Here is a 27771-nt window from a genome sequence, read left to right as displayed (position 1 = left end):
CTTTTGAGCTGACTTTTTCGTTCTCAACAGATGGACAACAACACGCATTTGGAGAGCACAAAATTTTCTTTTGGAGAACACTTACAGTGTTTTTCGTGAAGATCCATGAACACGATCTTTATGTCGTTCACCTATTATTAAGTGAAGCTTTCGTTCGGAAACGTTCGTTCAGAGTTAACTACCATATAAGGACAACAAATCTGTTTAAAAATGTTTCGATCTGCAAGAAAACGTGATTGTCTACAGGACTGTGTATTAACATTGACTTCGTAAAGGAGATAACTATTTGTTTAAAAAGCATACTTTACGGCGAGTCTGATCATTCATAAATAAATCAAAGCTGTCTGATTTCAGCTTCATAAGTCTGATAGTAACTCTCTTTAGTTTTTCTTTTAGTGACATAGCAAAGCAGACCTCTAGAAATAAAATCTTACACGCCAGGGTAAAATGCAATCTAGACAATTATTCATAATGAAGATCGGAAGAAAAACAGATGTACATTTATACTTCTCTACTTTGCTTGTACTTTCACGTCTGATAACAGCATAACGTCATTATAACGGGAACAAAAGTCATTTCATCACTAAACAGACTAAACAGTACAAAAAAATGACGCATGCTAAAAGTCTGAATGGCATACTCAATAACTGCGGTTGAAACATGAAATGATACGTTTGGAATCATCTTCCAAGTTTATAAAAAAATTTATCCTCACTTCGTCTTTCTAAAAGTTTTTCTTTCCGTTTTTTTTAAAGTGACTACTCTCTCACTGCCAAGTTGATGTTTTAGTCACAAGTCATATATTTGTCTTTTAAATATTCCTTACGTCATCTTCCTTCGATCAACAAAGAAAAATGCTCTCATGTGGTAAAGATTATTTCACACGTTTCCTAAATAATTTAAATTAATATTACTGAATTAATCTTTGATTGAAGAATATTCATATTTTGGCGGGCACAAATGAATATTTTATCTGCAAAAAAGAATCAATATGAATTCGAGTGTCTGCCACAGTCTGTGGCTCGTGGCGGTTTTTTCGTTCCCCACCTTTGCTGAAAGTATCATCAAATACTTGTAATTTTTGATAAACTTAGCTGAGAGAAATAAACGCCACCCCAGTGGCCATATTTATGTCAGAACAGTGAATATGAATTGTTTGTCGAACTTGCTTATCAGGCGTAAGCAAACGAATGCGACCAGACCAGTCCCCAATCCCATCCGAAGAGTAAAAATGGAAAGAGATAAAATGAATATTTTATCAATCAAAAAGAATCAAAATTAATTTTAATTTGCTAAAGCCAAACATATTGACAGTGGTACTTTTAAGAATATGAAATCGCTGTTAATAGACTAAGCCATTTGTTTTGTGTCGTTTAAATATCAGCCCCTTTCACCTCTATGACAAGATTTTTCAAAACCTTAATTGGAAAAAAAAATACCGCCAGAGACTACTGATGCCAATGAAACCGCATAATGGCAGGGATAACGCTATCCATTTTTGATGAACAATCTCTTGATATTTGATTTACATCCTATACCGGTTTTAATTTTCGTTTTGTAGGTTCGGATGCAGTGACAACTCCTAGATGATACTCCAAGCAATTGTCTTGGCTTGTTCCCTCTGCTCTCTAGCTCCGGGCTCAGCAACACAAACGGATGAAGATATTAAAGAGTAAGTGTACTTTCTCTGTATTTTTATCGCAAATCGCGTAACAGCAACAAGACACATGCATTGATCGATATAGCGATTATTGCAATTGGTTTAACAGATTCGCATTATTTCGTTGTTAAACTGGCCGCTAATAGTGTGTTGTAATCTAGTCAAATTATACATCCTCCTGTCCATGAGGTGGCAGTTTGTCACCCTTCCTCTTCAATTTGAACAAATATTTCAGCAGATTTGAATGTTGCCCTTTTCTTTCCAGTACAAGTAAATCTCTACGCGTCATTACGGTCAGTTAAAACGAACGCATATTAAGGCGGGGGTACACATGAATTTAAGTGAAATTTTAGGAAGTTTAAAGAGGGATTAAAAGGATAAAAAGGGGTTTGGAACACCACCAGTACGTCTACCAATTTCTAACTTCAAATTCTAATTTAAAACAACATCAAATCTTGAAAATTTCCTATTCCCATAAATTTTACTAATCTTTTAAGAAAAACTATTTATCACCAAATATACCCAAAAAACACCAAAAAATTTACAAAACAGCCCAAAACGTAGCTATGTGAATTGAGCAGAGAGATTTTTCACTGCTTGAAACGTGAACGAGATATTTGCATTCAAACCATAATACCCAGCAAAAATATGGCCTTCATGTTAACCCCTGCCTTAAAGCAGTGAATAAAGGTCTGTTAGAACCAGAAAAAATCTTTTGTACTCGATCGCAAGATGATCAAATACCTGCCCCAGATTTTCTCATTCGTAATGTTTCCTGAAAAGCCACTTTCGAGAGGTTTAATAAGAGTATTCATATTTTCGCCTGAAATCTATCCAGTATACCTTTCGATCAAACTGCATTTCGAAGAGAATATAATCTTGTTAAAATGAAGTCACATTTCTTGTGAATTCCTTATTTTGACCCAGAGTGTGAAAACTGAACAGAAATGTCCAAAAATGAGATGAAACTAATGATTTGGCATTTGTTTCTTTCGTCGCCTGTTCCTGTGTTCTGGATTGCTTGTTTCTTTACTTGGCGTTTTACACAAAAGTGCTTACAAAGCTGAAAACTGAACATGTTTTCAGTTGTTAGCGCGAAATTGGGGGAAACTGAATTTATTTGTTATGGTGGTAGGCGTTATATCTATTTTAACCATTTGTTCCTGCTGGTACCAAATTAGGCATGCAACAGAGGAAGCGAGAACGAGAAATGCCACAGCGACCTTGAATATGTTGTTGAAGAATTATGACAAACGTCTGCGGCCAAAATTTGGAGGTAAACACAGAAACTTATTATTTTTTTTAAGGATGGGTGATTTATCTATTTTACGTTCCCTAAATATATAGCTGGATCAAAATCCAATATTGCCAACGGATCTATTTCTATTAATTCTTGCCAACTGTCCAAATTTAAAATAAATAGCATAGTTTTTGCTCGAACGTTTAGTTTAGCTTTGAACAAATGGTCCAATTTGAGAAAAATCTGGATACATTTTATCAACTAATAAAATGTCAAGATAAATAAAAGAACCGAGTATTTTCCAATTAGGTTGCAGCTATTATCACTGCCATCAAACTTCAGCGAGCGATTGTAGCTCGCTAAGTTTTATTATGTTTTGATAATGGCGGAATTTCCAAACTTTTCTCTCCACCTTTTTGACGTCCCAAACTTTCAAATGGAGTCTAGGTTTCCAGAGATAGATGCTACTGATTTACACGAGACGAGGGAGAATAATCAGAAAAAGAACACACAAAGAAGCACAAAAACCCGGGTTAAAGTGTTTGACCTGTGACGAGCTGAGCGAAGCGAATTGAGAAAGCTTGAGGAGATTCCCGAAGACGAGAATGACGATGTTCTTTGCCGATTTTATGCAGAGATAAGAAAGCAAAACGGAGATGAATACAAGCCAGATAGCCTTGCTGTTACGCAAGACTTCTTAGACCGCCATCTAAAGAACAACGGCAAGAGTTACAGCATACCACGAGACCGCAAGTGGCAGTCTGGCGAAATTAGAAAGCACTCTGCAAAAGCGTTATTATGTTACAAGAAATTAGTTTTGTATTTTCCTGTTTTCTCCAATATGATGCTGCATGTAGGTGATTGATTCAAGTGTGATTGCAATAAACATCAGATTTTCAAAGAAATATCTATTTTCAAATTTTACTGTACTTTAAAAGGTCAAATATTTGCCTTGTTCATCTGTTTTTGGATGCTATATAATTAATAGGTAACAGGACTACATGCTTGGCCAATTTGAACATAATTGGAAGAGAAAAATCCCTACGGCCTCTTCCAATTTGGCAGTCCTCGGCATTTTTCTCATCCAATTATCTTTCCAAATTGGGCAGCATGTAGTCCTATCACATATACAAATTACACACTCCTTTGAACAATGGAACTCCTTTGAGTTTTCGTTGTAATTACACAAATAGAAATTATGCTTTTGATAAGCAATCATCTGCCTGTTTTACGAGATGAGATAGTTATGGTCGGTCATGTGTCTTGTGACGACACTTGACGTCATCAAGTCCGTCATCTTGAATCCGCCATCTTGGATTTCATTCTTACATGGATTTTTGGAAAGCAAATCCAAAGTGATAATGAAATGCAAAAGGTGGTAGTTCAATTCTGTTGTAGAAAATTGAAAAAAAAGTATTCGGTGAAAACAAAAATGAAGTTTGGCTCAGCCTTGAGTAAAGAAGAGGTTACTATGACAACGAAAAGTGACGCAGAAAAACAGCTGACACATTAAACTTCTGGTGATGGATGAACGACCAGAGCTAGCTACTGAACGTCTCAGTACCATGAGCCATTTCGAAATTCTGAGTAGCAGGTCTGGGGTATTTCTTCCCCCACATTCCTGGTGCATTCTGTCATGTAAAATCGTCCACACATCAAAAACGGTGCTGTGTGTTTTTTTACTTTTCAGGAAGACCGGTCACCGTGTATATCGACGTGTACGTCGTAGACATAGGAGAAATTTCTGTTACCAACATGGTAAGGCCTAGGGCGTATCTGTTCTTGGTTTCATGAGCTTTACAGAAATATACACATATTTTTTGTTATCAAAGCTGAAAAGCCTCAACTGCATGCAGAAGTTAGTAAAACTCTTGGTGTTGATACTCGAAGAAAAAAATGGGAGCTCACGAGTTTGGTTGAGAAAAAGAAAAAGAAAGTTTCGAAGCATAGCTAGACGAAGTTCCGGGCAACGACCAAACCAAATCTTGTTGGCGTAATGGACTTAGAGTGGAGGAGCTCAATGACTCAAAAAAAGTGTAATTATTAACATTCTGCTCCTCCTTCACCCTATTCCCCCCCTCCCCCCCGTCATCCGCTCCTATTTCTCCTTCTCTTACTCTTTCCTCTCCTTAGCGTTCTTCCCTTCCTCCTTCTCGTGAAATTAATAAACCTCTCCTCCTTTATTCCATTACCCTGTCCTGCTACCCCCCCCCCCCTCCTCCCTGGATGCAGTGCAGCACGCCTTGATTGGTGGCTCACGTTTCGCCCTCCTCTGCACACCTTTTACTATTCGCGAACGATGACTTCCAACCAAAGGAACATAAATGTTTTCTCACCAACCTATTTTCATTTATTAAACCTAGGATTACAGGATGACAATATATCTGCGGCAAACTTGGGAAGATCCCCGGCTTAGGTTCAACGGCTCAAATCAGATTGTTGCACAGGGAGACATACTGGATAAAATTTGGATTCCAGATACATACTTCAACAGTGAGAAGAAGTCAAGCTTTCACGAAGTTACCAAGAAAAACTATGTGCTCATATTTTTGCCTAATGGAACAGTTTTCTTTAGTATAAGGTAAGCAGCACTAACCAGGGGACAAACAACGAACATGTTTGAAGAGAGAGCTGATGACACCCGTCTTATATAGCCAGAATATACCTCTGCTTTTATCGATACTCTTAGTCTATAGTAAGCAAAATGTAAGTCAGCCAAGAATTTCGAGTTTTCAAGAATGATTTTTAATTAATACCTCTTCTCAATCTCCTTAATAATTCATTGAGTTAAAATAAAGGAAATCATGAGCATAACGGTTTTAGAACGAATTTTCACGACTTTTTAGTTTCGATTGAGAAGATATATCAAACACGAAAAAAAGTGTTTGACCACTTTTCCAAACACCTTGAACTTCGTCAAAAATACTCCGCTACGCGTCGCATTTTCAATTTTCTCCTCATTGTTTGGAAATGTGGTCAAACACGGTCTTTAGTGTTTGATATATTACCTCCACTAATAAAAAATAGCTTCGCATGTTTTTTAGGATTTCATTGACAGGAGTTTGCCGCATGAACCTACGCAAGTATCCCATGGACACTCAGAGATGTGTGCTGAACATTATGAGCTGTAAGTTAATGTTATATTGGGAGCATAAAACAAGAATTGATTTATATGCAATTATGACTTCAAACTACGTGAGAAAAAAGATCATCAAAATATATACGTATTTACAAGAATTAACGGCAGAATGGTAATGTTACTAAGAAAAAGTAATATATTTGTAGATGTGTTTCCTTTTTCAGTTTTCATCCCAGTAGTATTAACGAATTTTGTGTTATCATTTTTTTAACGTCGATCAGATTCCTATTCGGAAACCGATGCCAAGTACACCTGGAAACGAGGTCACGTGAAGTCTGTGGAAACATCCACAGATATCTCCCTTCCACAAATGGATCTAGTCGGTATCGAAGCATCTGAAAAAACTAATACCTACTCCGTAGGTAAATACTGGCATTTGTAAAAAAAATTAATCGGAATGCTTTTCCAGGAAGATGGTAGCAAAACAGGAAAGAATTGTTGGTCGATAAATAATATTTGCTGATATTTGAATGACGTTCAGCGTCAGCATGAAAAGAAAACAAACCAAAAAAAAGTATCAAGGCAAAACCACACGCATTTAGGTCAGGTATTTCAAAGTTTAATTTGCTTTTCCAAGAATCAGAAGTCCAATTCAATCACAATTAAATTAAATCGTGAAAAATGGTTCCCAAATGGTGAAGTAGCCATAAAATGGCTACCAATGGCACCTCTTCTAATTGGTCCCTTCTTTAAGTTAAGGATCCTCTTTTTTCCCTGGCCTTCGACTTTATGGCACGCGTGCTTCGCGCTTGAGCAATAAATTGAGCGGGAAAAAGCTCGGTCGGTAACTTACAACTCAAACTCCGATAGGAAGAGGTACTTGCACAACAGATCTAGGCATTCCACTTTGCATGCTCTTATATTAAGGCTAACTATGACTCTATGAGGGCATAGTTAGGGGATAACTCGGAAACCGCACGGGTTCATTTATCCCCCTGGCTCGACTTTAAGCACATATCTTTTCCCTAAGTTATTGTAAGTGACTGTAATTTTCTTTGCAAATGTGTATTAAGTGTCTAGAGTAGATAAAGCATTGTTGTTGATGTTATCAATTGTTTAGGGAACTTTTCGAGACTCAGTTTGATGTTCACGTTCAAAAGGAGACTAAGTCTGTTCATAACGGAGACGTACATCCCGTCCATCATGATCGTGGCCTTGTCCTGGGTTTCCTTTTGGATCAACTACAAAGCAGCACCGGCAAGAGTGGCCCTCTGCATCACAACGGTCGGGCTCTTTAATACAATCAACTTAATGCACGATTGAGATCTCGATTATCCTGTAGTCTTCGTCCGAGAGTGCTGGCTACAATCCTGATCAAAAGTCTCGGAACTTTTATCAACATTCGATCTCTCTGATCCCCTCCTCCTCCCCCTCCCCAAACCCCAACACAATGCTGATGTTGATTCATCCAAAATAGACCCACTATTCCGGCACTACTTTGGGCGAGAGGGGCCTGAATATCGGGCTTTCCACTTCAAAATAATGCTCCACCAGTTGGCATTTTGAAATGTGTGCCAAGGACTTTTGGCCAGGATTGTAGGTGTAGCTCAACGCATTGACCAGTATAAACAACAAACAAACAAACAAACAAACAAACAAACAAACAGTACAGGTCAGCGTGCAAACTGTTCATAATTTACAGTCCATTTTAGACTAATTGAAAAGTGATAACGTGGTAATACAATCAATGGAAATACTAAGTTTATTGGTTAGTTAATGGGTACTTTGGGTTCTAAACGATAATTGAAACTTGTTTCGCAAATGAAATACCAATCATATTAAATTACACACCTTTCCTCAAAGTGGTCACTGCCTTCCCACTTCACCTGATTTCGAAGAAACTTCAACTTGAAGCATTAGTTTATCATAGTCCAGCAAATAAACACATCATGATGACGTATGTATGACCGATTTCATTTTATTATGCTCGTGTAAAACTTAGTTCTTTTAGCAGGTTCTTACCATGATCACCTTGACTGCGGCAGTGCGGAATTCTCTGCCACGAGTGACATACACAAAGTACAGTGACTGGATATTGATGTTGTGCCTCGTGTATGTGTTTGGGGCACTGGTAGAGTTCGCTGTAATTAACTTCCACGAAAGCTTAGAGGCAAGAAAGCGAGAGAAACGTAATAACGCTCTGAGATCTATCGACGTGGAACGCGGGGTATGGTGTGCATTCATTTCATTGGATATGAGCATTTTTGGCAGATCATATGATTTTGTAATATTAGTGTGGAAGAATAAACCTTGACTAAAATGAGCTTTTCGATACAAATACATTGTTTCCATTGTAAAACTATTTTTCACGCTACAAATTGGCATTATCGTTCCCATATATGCCATAGTACCATCACACTAAAAATGGTCTATAGGCCGATTATTGCTAATGGTCTGATTTGCCTATATAGTTCACAAGGTAAATTGGACACAGAAAGTCCAGTGTTTCTCGGGTCTTTTGAAAATAGCTTGATCATGAGCAGTGTTAATGTTTTGCTCAGGAAATTTAGATTTAAATTCAAGAAAATTTCAGTGGGTATATATTTTCGGCAAGAGATTATCAAGGTAAAAAACATCTCTTGTTTTTGTATGATATGTAGAAAGTTACTTTGTCTTGGTCGACATTTAATTAAGAAAACAAAATGGTCAATTATTTTAGCATGAAGTACCGTCGTAAACAAGAGACCATGATTTGTCGGTAACTGTTCCTAAGATCAGAAAGCTATTATTGGTTCTTCGGATTAATAGACAAAAAACTACGTACAACTTATACTATATTTTATCTTTTATCATTTATGTTACTAGTTGGTACTTGTTTTGAGCGTGACATTTTATCGTTTCAGAGTGACGCCGGGTACAAAGGTCAAACGGAAAGCAGTGATCCAAAAACAAAATACTTACAAAGACAAGTGTCTTCCCTGCGCGAAAAAATCAAGGCATTTTCCGATCAAGATGTCAATGTACAGAAGATTGACAGCCGCAGTAGAGTTCTGTTTCCACTGACATTTCTCATCATCAACCTGATTTTCTGGATTTACTTTATTGTTGACTCGACCAGCGGATAACTGTGGGAAACAGATTGCTAATACATCGGTATTTACCACTTGTAACAGGAGTGCTGGCTTATTCTCCGTCTATCTCGGAGTCATCGGAGAGACTGGGAGCTAACCCAGCGTTTCAGGAAGTCTGGGATAGACTGAGTAGATTAATTAACGGATCCAGGTGATCTGTGACGTCATTGCGGGGGCCTGGGGAAAGAAATTTTAATGCCGTATCCCATAAACAAATGCGCGCACCAATTTAATCTGTTTTCGAATCATGGCGGCTGGTCGGCGTGATGTGAGCTCGATGTTTTAAAAATACTTCGCCATCAACGAGTGAGAAGACTCGTCACTGGGTAGCTTGTACAATGCAGTTATTGCCAAGAAGAGAAACTCTGCGTTGTTGAATGCTTTGACAGCTTTTGGCGAGGAGCGTTGCAGACAATCCAAAACGTAAGCTCGATGTACTCCTGCGTTGTATGAAGTTAGCTTGTTCATTTCTTTGTTATGTACTGGACATTGGCTTTATCAACAGTAAATGTTACTCGTAGGTAAAGCTGTTATTGATTTTTGGGAATGGTGTGTTTGTCTTAATTTTATTTTTTTGTTTGCTGATTTTAAAGAAGTTTTGATGGAGCCTTCGTTGCTCTCTCGAAGTCAGTTCCATTGTCGCGGGTGGCACAATTCTTGCGGGCATTTTGACGCGGCGACATCCAACATTTAAAGTACTTAAGTATTGTTTCTTTTGCCGGCTAATTGTTTTTATTATGGCTTTTTATTGTTTGTTTGGATGTCTTGTCGAGCTAAGGAAAATGTGCTTAACGCCGAGTCAGTAATTCGTCTTCATTGCCCATTTCAAAACTGGTAGATTTTACAAAAAAAAAGAGTTTAAACGAACATCTTCGTCTTTGTTCGGAGCACAAACCGGGTAGCTTGCCAACCTCCCGGAAACGGGTTTCATTTAGACAATGCGCAGAAAAATTTCTAGACGAGAGTAATCCTTATTCAAGGAAGCAAAGGGTCAGCGAGCTGCTGAACTGTCTGAACGATGAAGAACTTGTGGATTTAGTTTTACCAAGGATTGCCAAAATTGTGTCACCCGTCGACTTTGTACCGCACGGAACTGTTGGAACTCGCGATTTTCACAGCAAATTATGCAAGTTCAGAAATGAACTGTCCATGCACTACCCAGAACTTCAAGCGCTGTTTTGTCCAGAGCCCTCACCAAGCACTGGTTTCTATAATCAGAGGCAAGTGTTAACTGAAATAGTTCAAAAGAACAAACCTTATTCTTGCGACTAGCCCCTCGAAATTGACCATGGTTCTTTTTTCAAGGATGTTGTTATGCCTTGTGTTTTTAGAAAACAGCACTCGGCATTTACGGAATTTTCTTGTGGAATTGTGAGGTCACTTACGATTGGCAAAAAGAAACACAAAATGTACAGAGAAACAAGTGGGGGAAAAAATTGGAAGGGCCCATTGGCATCAATCCAATTTTAAGTAAGGATGAGATTTTTGGTCATCTGAATGACACCCGCCAAGAATTACTGAAACAAATTGGTCTTACTAGAATTCAATGAATCTGGAGAAGTGTTTTTAGGTCATGTTGACATTGAAAACTACATTTCATTGTTTCCTACCCAACCTGGTACTTAGAGTGTAATCAATACAGCCAATAATTGTCTGATTCTAATGGATTACACTGATGGCTTTCCTTGGCTAAAATGGTCTCGTCATTTGACGGGAGAAACCAGTGTAAGGAGTGAAACTAACTGAACCTCACAATTTACTAAGTACAGTTTTAACTGGTAACCTTTGGCTGGGGAATGATGACTATGAGACAACAAGAAAATGTGGTCAAGCTTTTTACAGGCGTGTGGTAAGAGGAGCTAGGAAACCATGAAGTCCTGAAGCTCTGCTATATCTAAATATATCCAGCTAGTGTTTTGCTGTGTAATGGAAAAGCTGTTAATCTTCAACATATGTGAAATTTAAAGTGGGGTAATGTACAGCTCATGTAAAAGAAGCATCCGTCGGAACACAACTTGGTCAGCGATATATATAAGCTTAAAGTGGAACATACATAAATTCGACACGGTCTTACTTCACTCAAACTGGAGCAGCTTACGACGAAAATACTTAATTAAGCAAAATTCCAACAGACGTAAACGCGTTGAGTTGTGGGCCAAAAACATGAAAAATTTCGGGAATTTCGGACGTCATTTCCCCCGCGCGACATTCGCAGAATTCCTCGCAGCATGTACGCGCGTGTGCCGCAGGCGATGGCGCAATTTGTTCTAAAAATAGAATTATTGTCTATAGCGGCGCCTGTCCACCGCTAGCTGGACCGCACAAAATCCACGGATAGACACGACCTATTTCGTACCAAACTTCTTTTGAAACGCCTTCTTTATTGTTGTATCGTATCGTGAAACTAAAAACAATTGATTTACGAAATTAGAGCCGAGCAAATAGCTTAAGAAATATTGCAGGTAAATCAGACTTACGTTATTGCCGGATCTGGCGAGAGTTGACATCAATGGAACCTTTCCTTCCTTCGATATGACTAACTAATAAGAAGTAATTTCTTTCCTTCGGAGCACGAGTGCTTGCGAAAACTGATCAGTCCTTTTTTCCTAAATTATATTGAATTACATAATAGATGCCTAGCGCAACATTTCCGTATGGAAACGTGAGACAACTTAAGAGCGCGTGACGAGCCACCTAGTGTGACTTTAAAGATTAAACCAAATCAAATAAGGGATTTAAACTCGCGCTTACGGTCTCCGTCCCCGATTATGGCTCTTGGATATATTGATTGCAGTTGAAGCGTTGCCCCTCACAAAACGCAAGATTCAACGAATTGTTGGTGTTCTTGCCGTGCTAAAAACTTGCGAAACAAAAGCGTTCTTCAGTATTATTAGATTCCAAAAGATGACGAGCTTAGACTCTCAGATAAATTCTTGTAATACAAGGATAACTATTTTTGCAGTTCTGCGCCATTTGAAAAGATTTGCTTCGGTAAATTCTCAACCTCCCCTTAATATCAATCAAAACTGGATATATTGACAGAGATGTTTGACTTGCATGCGCTGTTCAACAAATTAAACATTTCAGATCAGAGGACAAGAAGTTCTCACAAATCTTGCTTTGTCCTCATTTAATAAAGTTGCAGATCAGGAGCAAAATTGACGCGTACAATGAAAAGCAAGGAAACCGATATCATTCCTTTTTGGGATTTGAATCGAAGATTAAATCTAGCTCTAAAGATAGTTCTAAAGTTCTCGAGAATTGATATGAACAAGGTGAGGTTTTTGCTTGTGCTCTGGTCCAGTTTGTGAAAATAAAGATACTAGTAATGATAATAATTAATAATAATAATAATAATAATAATAATAATAACAATTAAAGAAACCGCTGATCATTTATATTGTCATTTTTATTCTCAGCTTTCAGACATGAGGTAAAAAAAACTATGACGGAAGTTCAATTTGTTGATTTTTTATACTGATGCTGTGTAAAACTAATCTCTTTGCGGGGCATGCTCCAATGAAATGAAAGTTTATTTCTCCTTAAGACTTGGAGCACCAATATGACTTCCACGACGTTGGTTACCTTGAGGAAAATATGTTTTGATGTACCACCAGCTTCAAAAATCAACAGTACGTTAGAAGTATGCGACTGAAACGCTCTAGACTCAAAACATATTTTTGCTTTTTTAATCATAAATTTGGGTATTTTCACAATCAGGTCAGTTTTACTAACTGCCGCTCACTTCATTTCCGGTTGCAGTAAGAAACAATAAATTGTAAGACAGCTTTAATTTTGTTCTTAAAAAGCGAGGCTAGACATTTCGAGAGCATCGTCTGCTTTGAAGCATTATTAATATATAGTCCCAAGTCTAAATTTATAGCTAGTGAAAATATGGAAAGCAGCTTAATTTTTTTTTTATCGATTGAGGTTCAGCGTAGGCCCAATGTACAAACACAACAAAACGTTCCATGTTTTTTACCTGAAGTATTTTTACAACTTTAACGAAACCATGGGGATTTTATTCCAGAGTATTTTATGTACGTTTTTATCCTTTCAATAGTCGATCCTCTATTCAAACTAGCTTGCGCTTTTATATTTCAACAAGAAAATTTGAAACCATTTCAAGGGAAACAAAGAAACGGAAGATCTGTACGCGACCTTTCCGTCCCGCCAATCAGAAATCTAGAAAATGTGTAATGTACAAATTCGTGGTTTTCAAGAAGAATGGAACAAAGAAGCAGGTAAAACGGAGACGAAAATGAAATCTAATTAATTACAATTTGTGAGATTCAAATTTAACCTCTCAAAGCAGACCGGATTCAATGAGCGTTAAGTAGCAAGAATACCATATATGTAATTTGCTGTTAATTTTCACCTGTCATAGGCGCGACTTAATTTCGTTGTGAAGCGTAAACACAGTGTAAATGGGAACTTCTTTTATCATGCTCAGCTATTGTGATTTTTCCCGCTAAATATACCCTAGTGACGAAACTGTGTAGCTGTTTTTACCTTGCTGGAGGTGAATTCCCTTGAATTAAATGATCCTAACAAAAAAACAGCATTTTACTTTGATATTGTAAAAGCTAACTGGTGAGGCCTTCCTTAGTTTCTAGGTCTATGACCTAGGTCTAGGTCTTAGTTTCTAGTTTCTAAGTCTCGCTCAACGATTTTGAAATAGGATGCGAAGAACCCTAAAAGTATCAAGTAAACTGGAATGTAAGTTGGGTCTTCTGTTGTAGTGAGAACTACTTACACCTATTATATGTACAACTCTCACCAAACAGCAGGAACAATTTTTCCTCTTTCTTAAGACATCATTTCGTCTCGTTCTGGTTACGAACAAACCTTAAATACTGGGTAAAAGCGTACGCAACTTAAATTATATCAACAGATATCTCAAAAGATCCCATGTGTAGTCAACTTTACGCTGAATTTTACTCTGAATTTCATTCTTTACCTCACAGCGACAAAACGTTGACCTCGGGTGTTGTGTCCGCATTCATCCTGGCACACCTTGTCCTAGGTAAATTGAATAAGCACTTAATGACTGGCCCCAAGGGAAACAGTGAGTTTTGTTTCCCCCAGACCCTCAATGTTGAGGTCGAGGGGAAGTAAGACTCACTGTTTCCCGCGGGGCCAGTCATTAAGTGTTTAGTTATACCTCATAACTCAAAAGTAGAAAAAAACTGCGAAGAGATCTTTTGCTTTACGCCGGCTGGCTCAAAAACTTGCCGCAGTTTCAGGGAGCACGATCTGGTTACGTGCGAGTCAAAAGTTCATGTTGTTGTTTCAAACGTTGTTGTTGTTGCCCAGGGAGTTAGTGAGTTTTGACCCACGACACGTGACACCTTTTTCCTCCAATCGGAAAACGTATTTGAGTTGGGAGGTATAACAAAGCAATTTGGTAGTTGACTACGGAAACACTGTTAACAAAATTACAATTCTTCCATGACCTCGGATTTCTTTTTTTGTTTCATGAGTTAAATAATTGTAAAACTTTCTACTGAGCTCACAATTCAAGAGATTAGTCGGAATGAAATGAAGCCCGCCGGAAACTACCAGTTTTTGAGAGGCAATTTTTATTCTCACAAAGTTTATGAATGGGATTCTGTTATAAAAAACATCATGCATTTATACAATGCCACCAAGTGTTTTCTCATGCTATGTTTTGAAAATCGCCCATCAGAGGAAAAGAAATTTGGCAAAGTTAGGCGTAAAGAAGAGGTCCAAAAAAAAACCACAAAATAAATCAAAAAAATTAAAAAAAAAAAGAAAGAATTTCAGATATTACGACAATTTAACTTGCTTGTCTACGAAAATAACATTAAAATCGTTCAATGAAGTCTGAAAAGAGAGAACACCTTTGGTATTGTTGTTTAAACCATCTAGGGGAGAAACGTGTATGAATATTTTCCGAGAATTTATTTTTTAAATAAGATATTAAAGTTTGCCTGCGTTTTAACGTAGGTGTTTACTCCTAGATCGTATTATTGCCCTGTTGATGTATGGTCCCACGCGTTAACGTCAAAGCAAAACCAACAAGTAAAGAGCCATTTGATAAGCCTTTTATTTACCGGCAAACATAAAAACGGTGTAACTCTTGGTTTCTTAGTATTTCGCCCCGCCGTTCCATCCTGTAGTTGACTTTGTTTTGTATAAACTGCTTTTAAGAAGCGTGTTATCAAGTTTCTTTTTAAAATTCCAAGTTTCGGAACTGAAGTCATTTTCATGATTTCTCGATTTATATCGCTTGAGGATACCGAAGACCCAAAGCCGGTCAATGAAGGATTCCTTTTGTTCCTTTTAATCAGCATTAACTTACTTTAGGTCGCTTCTCATTAAAAACAACGTAAAGAGCCAAGCAAACACTTTCATTTGTCCTACCACAAGCTTTGATGATAGAATTCCGTAGGCGGTTAAGGAAAATACGATAAAGTTCACACGTTGACAATTTGGAGACCGACTCGTGTTTATAAGCGCAAATTGGGTTGTTAGCAAGGAAACGCGTGCCTATCACAAACCTTTGATGCCCGATTAAACAAATTATTTGCCTATTGTGGCAAGGCGGTGAATACGTAATATGGCGAAATTAGATATATGTCTAATCGCGGAACTGACATTTTGTTCAGTCCTGTAGAAGTTAGTCAATCTTTCGAGAGCAAGTTATCTCACGGCAATCTAAAATGCACTTCGAATTCCATTTCAAGATCACAAACGTGTAAAAACCTGTCCTGTGTTTTTTTTTTTTTTGTCTCCAAAAAGGCTCCTGTTGGGATATACTTATTCCTGGTTCCACACGCGCAAAGACTTGAAAGTTAATTCACGGACAGGAAGGTTTCACCGCTACTTATTGACTTCCTTTCAATTTTTCAAACCCTACATTAACTTCCGCACATTAACGTGCGATTAATAAACCGGCTTAATGAATAATTGCATTAATTTTTGTTCTTATAAACGACGTCGAATCTGCTGGCGATGAAATAATTCATTTTTCACAGACCAGCGTGCACTCAATACGATCAACACATAGACAAGAAGAAAAGTTATAGGTCTACGATGAAGAAAACGAGTCTAAGAGTAACTGTTTGCTTAGTTTTGTTTGTTCTAATTTTAAATTTTTTAAGTTCTGTCAAAACAGTTAGTTTAGGTGAGAATGCTTTCCCCCGACAAATACGACGACCTCCGTGCGTTTTTGGGAGATGCACTGGTGGGAATTTCAACTCTAGAAAGAGAGCAAGTGCAGCGATGAAAAGAGTACTGACAAAGGTAAGAAATTAAGAAACCTGAACTTTTTTTCCATTTCCATATAAGTATATATTTGTATTTGCTTCATTGGAATAATAATTTTCCATGAAAGATTGCCATTTAGCACTATGTTGTTAGTGGAAAATTCGACACCATCCGCCAAAAAGACGTTAAGGCCGAAGTAGTTAGAATTATGAAAAGTTTCTGTGCGACTAACGAACTAAATTCGATTCACAGTTATTTTCATTAACATAACAGTCCCTATGTTGTTTCGTTTATTTCTCTAACAGCGATAACTTTCTTGTAACACTTACATGTCACGTATTTTTCTTTGTGTGGCGCTCGGCGCATGACGTGGGGTTATATCGCGGCATGAGTTGCTCGCGCAGTAAGGATGCGTAGAGGTAATTTGCGCGAAAGTCCTTCAGTTAAGTGCTTGAGGACAACGTGGTTCATCCACTCTAGAACTTTCCACTGAAAGCGTGCTTGTATATTGTGCGTCTTTAAGGGCTTAGATAAAATCTAGGGAAACAGAAACACTGCCTAATACAGTATATAAACAGACAACACTGATCTCATTGAATGAAAGAGTTTGCAACTTTTTTTTCTAATTTGGTCCAAGTACCCTGGTCGCAGAGGGTATTCATCTCAATTTCGCTTTACTGAACAGTTTAAAACATTTGAAAGGAAACAGATCGAAAGCGGGATGAAGAAGTTGCAAACGTCACAGGCATGTGTATGTGTATTACAAATTCACTACACTACTAGACAAGTGCTTTGTAGAGCTGGCATTTTCAGTAAGGCATATTTTCTCAAAAGATAAAATAGCACAGTTACTTTCAAAAGCTTCACTAAAAAATTCAAGGCTATTCAGAGAACGCGAGCTCCCTAGATACAATTTTTCTAGACTGCTCCAGACATGGATAAGTGCTTTCTCACGACGGATAATTAAATACAATTTATGTATCTTGCTCCTTCAAATCCAAATTTAGCACTATTTATATGTGACCGTGAATAGATTAATCGCTGCTTGCCAAAATTCGCAGGCGAATTTGAGAATTCTGAGAAAATTATTGATCATATTTGTTTATATATAAAATCTCCACCTTAGCTTTAAACGAAACCAAGCTAGACACAAAAGACACCATAACCAGTAAAACAACAACAACAACAGGAAGAATAAAACGTCATAAAGGACACAAAGGGAGATCACGGCGGGATTTACTTGAGTGTCGAAAGCAACCCCATTTGCTTAGGTTTTCCATTATTAAGCTAAGGAATTAGCTTAGAAACTTCCCACACCTAGCCTCTGTGTCATTCCATCTGAAGAAGAACCAATCAAGAATAGACCGAGCACTTTTTTTTGTGGCGCACTTGCCGCCGAGTTATACAACTCGGTAGATTTATTTTTTGATCATAGGTTATGACTGCTGACTACAATGGCTGATCAGGCTATTTGCTGTCCACGTGTCTATGCGCATTAAATCGAGGTCAGTGAAATGGAAGCGAGGCTATTTGGTTCCGCCCAAATTCCCCCTTGTATGCGCAGGACACCCAGTATGTAGACAGGTTACCACACGAAATTAGGAATGAGTTCTTCGAACGCAAAAAGACTACCTCATGGTTTATAGTTTATTTTATATGTTCACGAATACGACTTTTAAATCGCCTTGGCTTTAGGATGTTAACCGTGGGAACAACTATATTTCACTGGCCTTAGTCGTCTCGCAACGTATCAACAAATCGTATTTTATACAGCGAACCTCTTCACTGACTTCACTGGCATGGACTTTGACACTATGATATATCTGTCTGTAAAACCTCGGTTTTTGATGCAAAATGTTGATTTTAGCAATAGACAGAGGTTGAAAGTCAGCTAGTGAAATCAGAACGTATATATTTCAAAGTGACGGCGTCGAACGCACTCATAATCTTTGATTACTGCTAGTTTATTATTATTTTTTACGACAATCAATTGAAGCTGAACTGATTTGTTAGGTCCCTGAAGCAAAAAAATTCCTTGTACATGATGCATTGTACCACGGCAGAAAGAGCAAAGCCGAGGGAAGCGATAGCTCAGTTTCATTGTTCGTCTCCTTCTGCCCAGAACGTGATTCTTTTATTGACACTTCAATCCACGCAAGGTCTAAGATATATTTAACTAGAACCAGTATAACAGCAACGTTTCAACGCTCGATATTGTTCCTTGCTCTCAGCGCAACATTGGTCCTGTCGTGTTTCTTGTATTACAAACCTCGGCTGATTATAACCATCTTAAAACTCTGCCTTAGGAAAATGCTTAAGACACTTTTCGCGTACATTTGTTGCTCGAGTGTGGAAATCTTGCCTATCTATGGGTAAAGTTGCACAACGTCTTATACCCTTTGTTCGGTACTTAATTGTGGAATAATTATTATTTTAATTTTTTTGCCTTGTTCCATAAACTTGTGGAAGATAACAACTTAAGAGCCGTTAAATTTGTTCTAAAAGCGTTCTGGTCATTCAGCGTTCAACATCAACTTCATCTATTTTCTTTTGTGTTGCGACTTTCACGCAAATATATTTGTACTGAAAACGCGAACCTCAAGATCGGATAATCTACTTTTGTCTTGTTAATTAATTAAACTATTTATTTCCAGCCAGGTTCAATGAATAGCCTTCTATTTGCTTTACAAAATGAGATTTCCCTTTTTGATGATGATGCGATGTGACGTTGCATGACGTCATAACACAGATCCGTCAACTTGTAGTTTACGAATTCTCATTGCGATATCAGAAACTAACGCAAATTGATGATTGAATATGAACAAAAATAAGTAAAAAACATTGCGATAAAGAAGAAGAAGAAGAAGAAGAAGAAGAAGAAAATCTTGAGGAATGTATCAACCTTTCCCCCACCCCAGTCCCCTAATGTCAATGCCTGCACGCTCGAATGTTAAACACGTGTTTACATGTATGTGGGTTTAAAATGCACATGCTGATAAAGATCTACCGAAAGATTTCAATGATATTATCCTACCTTACCAATTGTTATGTATCTTAATTGATGTTTCGTGGGGCATTTATTGGTGTCATATCCAACCCAAGTCCTCGGTATATTAACAGCTAGTGTGTGGCTGTTTGACGTTGCAAGTTTTCATTCGAAATTATTTTCGTGAGATCAATCGCTTATTCCAAGATGAAAACCTTTCCTCTGCCCAGAAGACTGTCAGTTTCAACGGTATTTCTTGTTTCAATTATTGTTGCCATAGTCATTGCCAATGAAACACACCAGAAAGACTGTGTTAACTGTGTTGATGCTGCGGACGAGTATACAGTGAAGAAACGCGGCGGTTTTAGAGTATGCTACACTGGAAAGTGCCCGAGGCGCCGAAGCGGTAAAAGGGGAATGAAGATGGTAAGAGTTAATTCTTCCAGACTTACTCGAAAGCGCTGTAGTTTTTGTAACTTTTGGTCAACTGAAAGTGTGATTGTTGAAGTGTTGTCGGTCATGTAGGGAACTCAGTGTAAGGTGCCCGTAAAGTAACAAAGTGTAATTCGCTTGATTTTGTCGCCAAATGTCACGCATCTTGGACTCACTTAACAATTTACAACTGTAAAAAGAAAAAAAAAATGTTATCTTCAGCTGGTATAGCTTCCAAGTTTTTTGTCCTCAGCACACATTGGGCAAAGCCCAATACTCCAATTCTCCATTTAGACGAAATATAAAGCTTATCACAAAAGCGAAATTTTACGTAATTTGCTGTTTTCGATGAACCGTTGGAATCCAAAGTTTTTTTTTTTTTATTTACACCGTCTTATCAGTTTCTACGCATTTTGTTGACTTAGGAAAACATGTCAGTTGAGGCACATTATTGAAACGCCATCTTGACAAATGAGATAATTATACATGTCGAATGTTGATTTTAGAGGAATCAACTGAAGAATTAACTCAGCAATGTGAACCAGCAAAAGTTTGCTCGCAAAGAACGAAGTACCATTATTTGCGCCGAGGAACTACAAATGACACAATCTTCGATAGAATCCGCTTCGCTTGGCGTTTATTTACCGAAATCAACAAATCGTATTTTATGCAGCGAACCTCTTCACTGACTTCACTGGCATGGACTTTGACACTATGATATATCTGTCTGTAAAACCTCGGTTTTTGATGCAAAATGTTGATTTTAGCAATAGACAGAGGTTGAAAGTCAGCTAGTGAAATCAGAACGTATGTATTTCAAAGTGACGGCGTCGAACGCACTCATAATCTTTGATTGCTGCTAGTTTATTATTATTTTTTACGACAATCAATTGAAGCTGAACTGATTTGTTAGATCCCTGAAGCAAAAAAAATCCTTGTACATGATGCATTGTACCACGGCAGAAAGAGCAAAGCCGAGGGAAGCGATAGCTCAGTTTCATTGTTCGTCTCCTTCTGCTCAGAATGTGATTCTTTTATTGACACTTCAATCCACGCAAGGTCTAAGATATATTTAACTAGAACCAGTATAACAGCAACGTTTCAACGCTCGATATTGTTCCTTGCTCTCAGCGCAACATTGGTCCTGTCGTGTTTCTTGTATTACAAACCTCGGCTGATTATAACCATCTTAAAACTCTGCCTTAGGAAATTGCTTAAGACACTTTTTGCGTACATTTGTTGCTCGAGTGTGGAAATCTTGCCTATCTATGGGTAAAGTTGCATAACGTCTTATACCCTTTGTTCGGTACTTAATTGTGGAATAATTATTATTTTAATTTTTTTGCCTCGTTCCATAAACTTGTGGAAGATAACAACTTAAGAGCCGTTAAATTTGTTCTAAAAGCGTTCTGGTCATTCTGCGTTCAACATCAACTTCATCTATTTTCTTTTGTGTTGCGACTTTCACGCAAATATATTTGTACTGAAAACGCGAACCTCAAGATCGGATAATCTACTTTTGTCTTGTTAATTAATTAAACTATTTATTTCCAGCCAGGTTCAATGAATAGCCTTCTATTTGCTTTACAAAATGAGATTTCCCTTTTTGATGATGATGCGATGTGACGTTGCATGACGTCATAACACAGATCCGTCAACTTGTAGTTTACGAATTCTCATTGCGATATCAGAAACTAACGCAAATTGATGATTGAATATGAACAAAAATAAGTAAAAAACATTGCGATAAAGAAGAAGAAGAAGAAGAAGAAGAAGAAGAAGAAAATCTTGAGGAATGTATCAACCTTTCCCCCACCCCAGTCCCCTAATGTCAATGCCTGCACGCTCGAATGTTAAACACGTGTTTACATGTATGTGGGTTTAAAATGCACATGCTGATAAAGATCTACCGAAAGATTTCAATGATATTATCCTACCTTACCAATTGTTATGTATCTTAATTGATGTTTCGTGGGGCATTTATTGGTGTCATATCCAACCCAAGTCCTCGGTATATTAACAGCTAGTGTGTGCTGTTTGACGTTGCAAGTTTTCATTCGAAATTATTTTCGTCGGCAGGACTCTATATATTTTTATTTCTATTTATTTACTTTTTTTTTGGCGCGTAACGGCCTAAAACAGCTGCGAAATCTATTACAGTGGAAAACTCCGGGGGTGAAAATATTAAAATAACGTCTTTAGCGTATGTTCAAAGGAATAACTGAGGGTGTTCTTGAAATAAATCAAAACTGTTGGTTGTACGTGGGAGCAGGGAAAACCCACTGGTGAGCATTTTTCACAGTTCCAAACTGAGCTTGTTCTGATCCTACAAAATCGGACAGATTCGAGACTTTGTTATTGGTTTCTAATTTATGTGACCTCATTGGATTACGAAAAGACCCGAAAATGAATGTTTACGTTTACTCATTTTTTAAAAACAAGTGGACTGGAAAGAGCAACAATTTTATTTCTTATCACTTTCACTGATTGGAACTACTTAGTTTATCCCATACGTGACGTACATTTGACAGATGAATTATGTAAATTAATTATCTAGTACGTATCCATGTCGGAATCTTCGTCATACCAACTGATCCTAGCCTGAGAGCAAACTCTCTTGAACATTCTTTTTTCTTACGGATTTACCAGTGGGTAGTTCAGATGTGGGAATAGATTTTGATTCGATGTAGACTTATCAACAACATATCAAGCCACGTAACAAGACTGTCAAATGACTCGCGGACTACGTTGTTAAGAAGGGTAAACCGCCACAGTTGAGCACTGTGTTTATTTTGACGCAAAAGGAGCCTACTTCCAAGGTAGTCGATGATCAGTTTGGTAGATCTCGAGGGTGACAATTTGGACAAGTATTACCGACATATTTACTACAGTTCGGCTCTTTGAACATCTTGACGCAAGAGCGTGGCTTGGTGTGATACCTTGAACATTACCCTGTAAAAGTAAAGCACTGAAACGCGTCTGTTTTGAACAAAATAAATAGACACTTAACGTTAACGCCAGCAGAGCAAACTAACTACGATTGCAACTAGGAGCATGTTGTTTTGTGTGTGTGTGTGTGTTTTTTTTACGGTTGCTATGGTCAACTTGATTTATATGAAATAAAATGAGCTGAGCTAAAATTGAAATTACATAAATAAAATAAACAGATCTGACTAAGGTTATTGTAAATGTTGACTCAATTATACCCGAATGTAGCCATTATAATTTTATCGAAGCGGATCTGAGCTTGTGAAATCGGCAAATATTGTGCGATTTTCGTTGACAGCGTAGATATTTCGAACAGCTCACTCCAAACGAGTTCCCCCGCTAAGACAAAGTAACAACTAATCAATCCCCCTTGGCACGGTTTATTTCATTTGCGGGTTCTTAGCCAATCACATAAATAAATTGCTCAAAATCTTGAAAGGTGGCTGGTTCCACAATAAACGCTACCGACATTCTGACTTGCAGATGTACAGTTTTTTCTTCCAAAAAAAAAATTTGATTTTAATTAAAAGAAAATCAATTGAAGACTAAATCGTCAGAAGGTTTTTAAAAGGATCCTCCTTTCGAGATTTATCTTACTGCGCCTATGAATAGTTCTAAGACTTTATTAGCAACTGACCCAAATATAAATAGACATCACGCTGAAATCAGATTTTCACATGGAGTCATGTCCGACGAATTATTTTCAGTTCAATTTAAGGTAATCCTTTGTGCTTTACAGGTCGTTAATTATGCGATTTTGGTTTTCAGTTTCTCTTCAACAGCTGTCTCTTTTTTTGTTATTTTTGTTTCATTTCTACAGTAGCTGCATGGCTTCTTACTTTTTCCTATTTACAATATGTTAGCGCCAGACTTGAACTGAAAATTGGCTATTTAAGACGAAATAAGTATGTAGAGAAATACCAAATATTTTCGAGCAAATTTTAACGACTGGTCAAAGCGAATTCAATTAATGTTTATCTAACCTTTGTGGGGCTTAAGCTTGCTTGTAAACACTTTGCCTTCAGAGGCGTTGCAAAGAGGGATACGCTTGTTTAAGCTGAGCTGTTGGAAATCAAAACTCAAAACGAAAAAAAAAAAAAAAAAATACGTGCTGGCGTCCATTTTTCCGCACCATTTTCATAACAAAAGAATGCGATAGGTCTTTGAAAGCGACGCCTGTCATTTCAGAGAAATTTTTCATGCAGCGAAAGTAATTTCCATCAGATATTGTAAATAATTGTTCAGAAATAGGCGTGCTTTGAACACAGTTAAACGAATTTTGTTAATTAAAAATGACTTGTTTAACAACGCCAACGTCACAGGGTTCATTATGAGCCATATTAACACGTGTGCTGATTTACCATAGAAAGTGCTATAAAAGTTCAATCAATTACGTACATTTTTAAAAGATATATGGCCACCTTAGCAAATTAATTCTAATGTATGCATCACTTTGAGTCAATAAACGCTGAAAAGCATAAAAAGCGCCAACAGCCGCCGAATCGCTCGGACAAATAGAACTGCCAAGCTGCAACGTCTGCGACGAAGACAGTCCTTTCAGTGCAAACGTTATTGAGATCAATCGCTTATTACAAGATGAAAACCTTTCCTCTGCCCAGAAGATTGTCAGTTTCAACGGTATTTCTTGTTTCAATTATTGTTGCCATAGTCATTGCCAATGAAACACACCAGAAAGACTGTGTTAACTGTGTTGATGCTGCGGACGAGTATACAGTGAAGAAACGCGGCGGTTTTAGAGTATGCTACGCTGGAAAGTGCCCGAGGCGCCGAAGCCGTAAAAGGGGAATGAAGATGGTAAGAGTTAATTCTTCCAGACATACTCGAAAGCGCTGTAGTTTTTGTAACTTTTGGTCAACTGAAAGTATGATTGTTGAAGTGTTGTCTGTTATGTAGGGAACTCAGTGTAAAGTGCCCATAAAGTAACAAAGTGTAATTCGTTTGATTTTGTCGCCAAATGTCACGCATCTTGGACTAACTTAACAATTTACAACTGTAAAAAGAAAAAAAAAATGTTATCTTCAGCTGGTATAGCTTCCAAGTTTTTTGTCCTCAGCACACATTGGGCAAAGCCCAATACGCCAATTCTCCATTTAGACGAAATATAAAGCTAATCACAAAAGCGAAATTTTACGTAATTTGCTGTTTTCGATGAACCGTTGGAATCCAAAGTTTTCTTTTTATTTACACCGTCTTATCAGTTTCTACGCATTTTGTTGACTTAAGAAAACATGTCAGTTGAGGCACATTATTGAAACGCCATCTTGACAAATGAGATAATTATACATGGCGAATGTTGATTTTAGAGGAATTAACTGAAGAATTAACTCAGCAATGTGAACCAGCAAAAGTTTGCTCGCAAAGAACGAGGTACCATTATTTGCGCCGAGGAACTACAAATGACACAATCTTCCATAGAATCCGCTTCGCTTGGCGTTTATTTACCGAAAAGGCGTGTTTTGGTTGCGTTTTATGTACTAAGTGGATAAATTTAGCATCAAGCTTGTTTAATTTAGTTCGGGAGTAAAGACAAGCATCGTGCGTCGGTGAACTGTGACAAAGGTCTGAAAGATTAGTTCATTTCGAGAATGGCTTTAAATGTTTACCAAACTTTGTTTATCTGGTCAAGAATGGAACCACAACGGCAAGAAAAAACGTTGATAAACTTTCGAAATTTGAACATGAATACATTAAATTTGTTTCAGTTGTTTGCTCGGCCCCACTAGCACTTGTGCTATAAACATTGCCGAGGGTTAATAAAGGTTAAAAATATTTTCTTATACTCCTTTTTAATACATTCTTTGAGTGGAAGCCACAGAAAATGCCTTTTTCCTTTGCAAAATGGGAGGTGTTTTAGCCAGCACCCCAGCCGCATGATGTAAATGAACAAGATATAAGAAGGGAAAGTTTTCATAACTGTCTGACGCACAGCACTTTCAAACCAAGGCTTCATTAACGACTACGTCGCGAATTTTTTACCAAAACTGACCTTGTCCATTGGTCAAGACTGATAACCAAACAACATCATCTTCGAAAATTTTAATATGAATTCATCTCTCATTTTCATGTTAATGTAAAGAAGTCTACGGAATTAAAGACGAAATAGGTACGCAAGCGAGAAACCGAACATAAGAAAATTAACCATACACTTGCCCAGCAGATAAAAATTTCAAAAGAAGGGTTTGCCGGCCAGTTGTCAAGACAGAGAGATTTCACGATTGATGAGTTGCTGTTTCTTTAACGTTATGGATTCATCCTTCCATTAAATATATGCAAGACTGGGCTTCATCTTATGCAAATGATTTTGGCTACTTTCTTGTTGATGCGAACAGGTGACAAATAAATATGCAGAGATATAAAAACATATCCTCTTAACTAAAGTTAGGGTAAAAATGTTACAGGTCTTAGGGAGAATTAAAACTCCGAACTACTGAAAGCTAATAACATTGTAGAATGATTGAGTCGTTTCCTGGATTTTGAATGGAATTTCTGGCTCGACTGCTATCTGAGATTTCTTTTGATGAATTGACAAAAGGGCCAAGCTTCTGACTAGCAATTAACAAATCTCTAAAGCTTGAACTTGCAAAAACGATAAACGATCAAGCTGTATTTGAATTAAACAGAAGGCGAAACTGTTCATCGAAGAGCGGACAAAACGCGGTGATCTTTTTAACTACCAACTGACAAACCATATGTGGACGGAATTTTACTGAACTCAAAACTTCAAAAGGGCGTGAACTAAAATCACATGAGACAAATGGTTGTAAATGTTCACTAAAAATTGTAGGAACAGATGTTAAAATTAACACAATCAAATTCATTTTGTTTTTTAATAGAACCTAGCACAGTTTGAAAAGGAGCTGCAAGATTTCGAGTCGACTAATTCAGAGAACTTTGACGTATCCCCGGCGGAAATAAGGACGATAGAAAACGAGAAAAAGTCACCAGCCAATTAAAAGTCAACAAAACCTGTAAAGTCGGTAAGTACGTACAAAAATACTTTTGAATGATGTATACTGTACAAAAGGAACGCTTAATGTGCATTGAGACTTTTAGATATTGAAGAAAACTCGGTTACCTAGTTCCTAGTGATTTGAGTGTTCCTCATCCAACTACATCTCAGTTTTGTCAACGTTGTTTCTTAGTACCGTAGTATCAATTTACAAAAACCCTCGGAGAAATTTTATTTTTATTACTCCTTCAATTTACTCATTTAATTCGATTATCAGCTGTGTCTAGTTAAAAGGAAACCGAGTACCTCAAATTAGCTAAAATGGTCCGATGAACCGTAGATATACAAAAAAATGTCTGTATGTGAGAGATATATAAGCATTTTTTTAAATTTAATTTGCCAAACTGGTTCATTCTTATCTGATTTTTGAAAATTATGTTCCTTTTCCAATTCCTAGCACATTTTATCTGTTAAACAATAATATCAATTTACCCAGATTGAAACTGATTCGCAGTTTAACCCGTCATGACGCGACAAGTCATGTGACTCACTGGTTACGCGGTGACTGAAACTGTGGGCATCTAATAAAACTACTCCCGTCTTTTCAGCATATTTTTGTTGTTGTTGTTTCCTCATAAGGAAATGTGCAGGGTGGATAAGGAAGGAGGAATGTTTTGGCCTTTTTCATGATAACTAACTCTATTTTTGTTATTTATCTTTTCAGCAAATGGAAGCAATGTAGTTCCTCTTAAAGTAAAATGTAAACTAAAGCCATCCATGTTTCTTTCATTATTTTTTTCTATCGATGTGTCTGGCAAACTTACTCGAGCAGAAAGGACTACACAACAGCGGAGAACGACTCCTTTTAGGAGAATTCAATCTACATGAAGCTACTCTAAGTAAAATAAAATTTTCTGTTACCCGCTATCTCAGTGTTACTCTTATGTAAAGTAGCTTTTGTCAGTTACATTGTATACTTACTTCGTTCGATTTAGACAGTATTTTCCTGCATCACATTTTGTTTGTTCGAAATCAAGCCACCTTCTATCAGC

General features: G+C 37.4%; 2 protein-coding genes across 3 annotated transcripts; both read left to right on the top strand.

Annotated features, from left to right (window-relative positions):
- The first annotated feature begins 1389 nt into the window (after positions 1 to 1389).
- On the top strand, positions 1390 to 9657 carry LOC110045966 (gamma-aminobutyric acid receptor subunit beta-3-like). The gene is made up of 9 exons (XM_020751627.2): positions 1390 to 1672; positions 2842 to 2936; positions 4591 to 4658; positions 5264 to 5481; positions 5945 to 6027; positions 6261 to 6401; positions 7100 to 7263; positions 7994 to 8206; positions 8883 to 9657. Exons 1-9 carry the CDS (start codon positions 1587 to 1589, stop codon positions 9102 to 9104), a joined length of 1290 nt encoding a protein of 429 aa, XP_020607286.2. The 5' UTR covers positions 1390 to 1586; the 3' UTR covers positions 9105 to 9657.
- Positions 9658 to 19474: 9817 nt separating this feature from the next.
- On the top strand, positions 19475 to 27646 carry LOC110046001 (uncharacterized). Of its 2 annotated transcripts, none has more exons than XM_089282967.1 (3): positions 19475 to 19755; positions 26604 to 26747; positions 27444 to 27646. In XM_089282967.1, exons 1-2 carry the CDS (start codon positions 19537 to 19539, stop codon positions 26721 to 26723), a joined length of 339 nt encoding a protein of 112 aa, XP_089139093.1. In that variant the 5' UTR covers positions 19475 to 19536; the 3' UTR covers positions 26724 to 26747; positions 27444 to 27646. The 2 variants fall into 2 exon arrangements, with proteins under 2 accessions (XP_089139093.1, XP_089139092.1); XM_089282966.1 differs by lacking the exon at positions 19475 to 19755 and adding an exon at positions 24232 to 24564.
- Positions 27647 to 27771: the final 125 nt, after the last annotated feature.

The sequence above is a fragment of the Orbicella faveolata genome, unplaced genomic scaffold (genome assembly GCF_042242905.1).
Source record: "Orbicella faveolata isolate gen_17 unplaced genomic scaffold, um_ofav_v1 contig_12, whole genome shotgun sequence".
NCBI classification, from domain to species: Eukaryota; Metazoa; Cnidaria; class Anthozoa; order Scleractinia; family Merulinidae; genus Orbicella; species Orbicella faveolata.
Note: the sequence above shows the minus strand (reverse complement) of the source record. Positions and strands in the feature narration are given on the sequence as shown.